The 6,000-nt window shown below is 43.0% G+C and overlaps 1 protein-coding gene across 3 annotated transcripts in view; it reads left to right on the top strand.

The window, feature by feature from the left end:
- The window catches only part of tnr (tenascin R (restrictin, janusin)), a 101,390-nt gene that overhangs the window by 86,117 nt on the left and 9,273 nt on the right, over positions 1-6,000 (top strand). For all 3 annotated transcript variants that reach the window (XM_012825734.3, XM_031563315.2, XM_031563314.2), the window contains 3 exons: positions 1,055-1,198; positions 3,536-3,666; positions 5,682-5,814. In XM_012825734.3, coding sequence (XP_012681188.2) covers positions 1,055-1,198; positions 3,536-3,666; positions 5,682-5,814 — 408 coding nt within the window. The remainder of the gene's footprint in view (positions 1-1,054; positions 1,199-3,535; positions 3,667-5,681; positions 5,815-6,000) is intronic.

The raw sequence follows: 6,000 nt of genomic DNA, 5'->3' as shown, positions 1-6,000 counted from the left end.
AACACTAAACTTGCATGCTTTTGTAGTGCTGTCAAATTAAAGCGTTACTTTTTGCGATAACTTTGAAATATTTAAAATATTAAAATGAATGCAATGCAATTAAAGCACTTCAACTTACAACTAACCCAGCGGGCTGACTATCGACTGGCTGACCTAGTCGGTAGCTTCCTCCAAAGTATCTCCATCCACAAAAGTCCTCCTGTCTTCTTCCCTGCTTCTCCGCATATTCATCGCAATCCTCGTTTCAAAATAAAAATCCCTTCCTACACATATAATATGCCTTTTAAGCTGACAGGCAACTTTGATGGCCTTGATTGTTTTATTGGAAATCTGTACTTCACAGGAGAGAATCTGTGTTCAAAGTTAAAAAGATGCTATTAAAGAATAGTATTTGAATTTAAATATACTTCCTTTGTGTTGATTCTACATTCATTCTGTGATTTTATATTTAAATATCCTTTATTACAAGCTTCAGTCTTAAGAAGAAAAAAATTGATTAATCACAGCAAATTGTGTGGTTTGGTTTGTTTGTTGTTTTCTGTTTTGATCGACACTAAGAAGAGTTATTCGGTTGAAAATATATCCTGGGTACATAACATTTTTACTTCTAACTCAAGCATACCATTTACAGAGGACACTCCAAAAAAAAAAACTGTGTTGCCATGAAAGCAGGCGTTTCACTTCTCTTGAACTTTATTGCCATGTGTATTAAAAACATGATGAAATACTTGTGACTCTCTCCGCCTTAACATAAAGTACACACCATCACAAGAAACCAATAAAGAAGGACACTACAGACCTACATAGACTATGTACACCATGCCCTTGTGTGTCTAAAATGTATTCACAATATACAGTACACGGTAACGTTACATGTTATACAATATCAGTGTGCTGTGCATGTGGTTGAGTCAAGAGCAAGGAGCAAGAACATGACACGAGCGGGGTGTCTGGTATCGTTTAATTGTCCTTAATGATGTTTTGACATTTTGGCTTTGCGAAAGCTCATCATAAGACTTAAAGCTCTATCTGTCTTGTGTGCCTCTACCTGTAGTGACTGCCGACACCTTCCTGGTGGAGGGAAACAAGCAGGAGTATCAGCTGAGCCAACTCATCCCCAGCACCACCTACTCAGTGGCCCTCTACGCCACCAAGGGCCCTCTCACTAGCGGCACCGTCATCTCCAACTTCGCCACCCGTAAGTATATACCATCAGTTCATCTTACAAGCGTGATGGAGCATCAGAGAGAACAGTCAAATACATGTGAACAATCTGCAGGACCTTACCTCAGGGGCCCTCCTAGTGTGATCATGATGCTTTTGACGGGCTAAACCAGGTGTATTCAGCTTAGCAATGGTGCGGAGCAAGGACAGATGGAAGGCCCTGTTAAAGGTCGGAATAGCTTGGGCGTTTTGAGTAAGTTGGAAACTCAATGGAGGTTATAGATGTTGAAAAGATGTTTTTTTTTATTACACCCAAATAAGGCCCATAAGGCAGTAAAAACAATACCAATACTAAATAAATATAAATGAAACTTTTCTGAAAGACAAAAAAAATGGGCATCATAGCCCCATTACAAATACGCAAATAAACAGTCGAACTTAAGTCCTATTAACATGGCAACTCTCTCCCGAAGCAAAGAAAAAGACAAGTTTAAATAGCCTAGACACTAGCCTGCAATTGGCTCATGCAAACACTAGCATACAGGTGGCGGGTCACTCAGGTGCCCCGTCACAGGCCCAGGAGTGGGTTTGAGAACTGCGGGCTAACTTCATTTCCACTATCTAGCAAATAAAGCAGAGACATGGCTGCTCAATTCCTCCAGCCTGGTTTTACATCATCTATAGAGCAGCAGCTTGATGTATGTACGTGTCCCCCTTTACCATGTGACTACAAGGAACAGAAATGTTCTAGTTTAGCAGAGTTGGGGGAGTTCAACTTTGTTTTCAGAGTTTCCAAACAAAAAAGCCCCAGTCAGCAAGACATTGATTTCCCAGTGGGAGCAGACGCAGTACAGTTACCCAGATCTCCACTGCAATGAAGCATGGAGAGCACTGCTACTGGGGGGTGGTGCTTCCTCCACAGATGCTACACACACACACCAGGAACCTGCCTAACAATACTTTTTTTTGTTGTATCAGATTTTTCTCTGCACTTGCTTTGGAATGGGAATGGGATTGTTTTTCGCACTTACTGGAAAGTTCTTTCAAAGGCATTAGACCTCGTCCTTAATCAACCCGGCCTCCATGAATACTTCATTAGTTTACATTGTTTAGAGGAAATTAATTTGCACTTTGAAAAGTCACAGGCCATTGACTTTGCCACCCCCATGTCAGCTTTCCTCCAACAAAATCCTGACATGCCGTCCCCTTAATAGCTTCTGCTTGGGTTCGCCCAACTTCAAACGCTTTTGTTGGCAATTTAATGCCAATTTAATCACACAGCAGATATGCTCTAACGACACCGTTCTACTAAGTCCTGCTATGCTCTGATAAAAATGAACAATGGTTCCATGGCTCACAATGAATGACAGCAGCATCCAAAAAAACAAACATCTTCAGTAATTCTTTTATCTATTGCCTCCCTCTTTTCATGTGAGAGTGACATTCTTTTTGGCAGGCTTGGATGTGACTGTGGAGCTCAAGGGAAAAAGAAGATAAAACTGGGAAATCTGATGGTTGTTCTCATTTGGACAACAGTATCATTCTAGGTGAACTATCTAAATGCAAATCATTATGTAAAGTAATAATGATATACTTGCCTGGCATACTATAGCTTTTGTGTTTTATGCACCTCTGTTGAAAGCTTTCCGTAAGGTGAAAATACTGCAGTAACAGATTATGCCCTTGTATACCAGTGCCAATTAATTAATTATTTAAACCTGCTCTTCTAGAGATGAATACATGTTATTGCATTAATTGTATGCCCAGTGAGTGGGAGGTTGTTGTAACTTTGTACTCAGTCCCCTGTTGTTACTGCCTGATTTCTCAGGTTGGGCACACAATTAACTCAGCGAAACAAGATGGCCTCATTGGCACAAATTGCAACCCAAAACAGTCCATAAAAAGAGCATGGAATAAGGGGGAAAAGAGTTTATATCACTGCCATCTGAAATTAGATTCTTGTGGATGGAAGCGACAGCCCGCCGCCTATCAGTGTGTGGTGCACAAAAAGCCTCCCAGGTGCTCAGGAGAGTGGCGGTCTGTCAGATAAGCCTTCTCGCAATGGTACCTGCTCCCGTGTCCACACCGCAGCGTGTCATTTTCTTCCAGCCGCGGGAGGTGCCGTCACCACACCTTTACACGTCTCAGCTGGCTTTCCAGAGGTTATCGGTGTGTTAACATGCGGCTAATGGCTGTCCCTCAAGAGCGCTCAGCGGCTGGGCTTCTGGTTTGAAGGGCCAGGGAGGTGCGATGTCAGAATTAGACTGTGGTTTGTTCAGTGAAGGGGTTGTGGCCATCAGGCTGACGAGGGGGCGATGTGTGTAATGTGTCGAGCCGCAAAGTAACTGTCATCCGACATCTGATCCCGCAGCCATGGACGCCCCGCAGAACCTGACAGCCAGCGAGGTCAACCACCGGAGCGCGCTCATCTCCTGGCAACCGCCCATCGCAGACATCGACAACTACATGCTGACGTACAAGTCTGCTGATGGCAGTCGTAAGGCAAGTGCAAATCACTCAGCGATACCTCTTGTTTAGAGAGCGTGTTGTGAGGAAATCTCTGTTGCGCTGGAGATCTCGAGCACCCAGGAGCTACGGAAATGTTCAATAACAATGAACAATTTTCCTTCATACATATTTAAACAAGCCAATTCATATCTGCAAGCCAAATATCAATTAGGTTTTGCATATTGCGAGCATGAGTGCCACTTTTAATGTATTAAATTGCTTCAAGACTTGCAGATGGTACATTCGGACAGTTCTTTTCAGTAGACCAAGTATAACTGTCTGATGTGCGTATTATAAAACAATATTCCACCTCCCTAGCCTTGGAGAAGAAACCATTTACATATTTATAATTTGGCTACATAATTATGCTTCATTTTAATAAAACTCTTTCAAGTAGGCTAGATAAAATGTAATCAAATGAACTATCAAGGTCATCTGAGATGGGATTTGCCTTTTAATGACAAGAACACTTCCACTCTTCCGCCTTACGTTTTACTTCATATATCTGTTTCAACTAATCAGTCTGCATCTGCATTCCCATAGGGTCAATCCCATAGGGTCTATTTTGGTGCTGTAATGATTGAACCGTATGATACGGTGATTATTTGTTTTGAGCTCACATGCTGCATGAATAGTGGGATGAAATAGGCAGGATTAGTAAAAGCAGGGTTAGGATGATGTCATATTCCTACCTATGTAGCTTGTGACTCTGAAATAGTCCTAGCCCTCATATGGAGTGTATCTGGCTCAGTTACGGCAACTCAGTGCCAGGCCTGTTCAAGTGCCATCTGCCACGTGGGCAGTGCTTGTGTTTGTCCAGTGGGTGTCAGTGGTGCACAGTGCAACTGCCTGGTCCATGGATTCTTAACCTAAACCTATGCACTGATCCGCCCATTCAGAAGTCGACGGTTGTCAACATATGGACTGGCAGAATTTTCACAAGACTAGCAGATTTCCAGATTTCCATTTCCAGATGGTGGACCTACTTGGACATGTATCAGAGTGTATGGTTATGGTTCCAGCAGAACCATGACAACCAGAATGACAGGACTGAAATTTAAAGAAGTGTTCAGTGATGGACAGTATGCTGTATGGATAGCTCAGCTATAGCACATGAGCTAACAGCCTGCAAGCTTTACCCAAGACTAGAGCAGTGAAGCTCACAGCGTATGCCAAGTGTCTGATGCTTCATTTACTCAACATTGCCCTTCAGTGCAGTTCAGTGCCAAACTCTTAAGTCATCATCACTTTATAAATCACCTCAGTGAAGTCTCCCGCATTATCCTGTAAAAAGTGACGGACATTTTCACTATATTCAAGGGCTGCTTTGCTGCATAATTCAAGGAACACAGTTCTTAAAATGTGTGAATTGTCTGAATGGCTGAATATTTCATCCTGTCCTTTCATATTTTATGTGGGGCTCAGAGCCATTGGCTTACACGGCTGTCACTCGCAGCTCACTTAGGGAACAGATTGTTGTTCGGTCCTCACAGAAGGGAAGAAAAAGACAAGAATATAAATATAAAAAGGATCTGCTTGATGCTTTCATAACAAATCATTTTGACAAGAGTGTATTTGTCAAAAAAGAAGGAAAGCAAGGGGGGAAAAATTATAAGCGAGGGGAAACAGAGCTGTCAAGAGTTTAAGACTAAAATAGATTTCCTTCATCATCCTGGTTGACGTTGTTCAGTGCCCTGTCATGATAAGGTTTGTTTGCCCAGGTTCAGGGGTTGATGTTTTGATTCTAGTCAAATGAGCAAAGCCAAGGGAAACATGAAATTACTTTCAAATGCACTTGAAGTGTACTGATGTGTTTGGGACTGATTTGGGTTTTGCAAGCATTTTTAGTAAGTGGGTTTTTTTTTGCAGTCACAAGTCTCTGAGAGAGTTTTTTCTGGGTTATGCTTTGGTCTGATACATGCAACAGCAGGCACTCAGTCTCCTGCTGAGGTACATCAGTGATGGCACCAATTTCTGATGCCGTTTGTCTCCCCCTGCTTGGCTCTCAGGAGCTGATCCTGGATGCGGAGGACACTTGGATCCGTCTGGAGGGCCTGGCCGAGACTACTGAGTACACGGTGCGCCTGCAGGCGGCACGGGGCCTGGAGACCAGCGCTGTCGTGTCCATGTCCTTCACCACAGGTACGGAGAGCCAGGGGGGGCTAACCCTCACTCAAACCCTAACCCTAGTAGCTATACAGCCACCCCTAAAGCCAGATACAGTTAGTCCAGTTCCCCGAGCTGCATTTAACTGGTTCACAGAATTTCAGATTTCATTTCATTTTAAACTTGCCTTTGTAAGGCTTCTTAATCTCCCTCTCAGTTTAA

Source organism: Clupea harengus, chromosome 25 (genome assembly GCF_900700415.2).
Source record: "Clupea harengus chromosome 25, Ch_v2.0.2, whole genome shotgun sequence".
Taxonomy (NCBI): domain Eukaryota; kingdom Metazoa; phylum Chordata; class Actinopteri; order Clupeiformes; family Clupeidae; genus Clupea; species Clupea harengus.
Note: the sequence above shows the minus strand (reverse complement) of the source record. Positions and strands in the feature narration are given on the sequence as shown.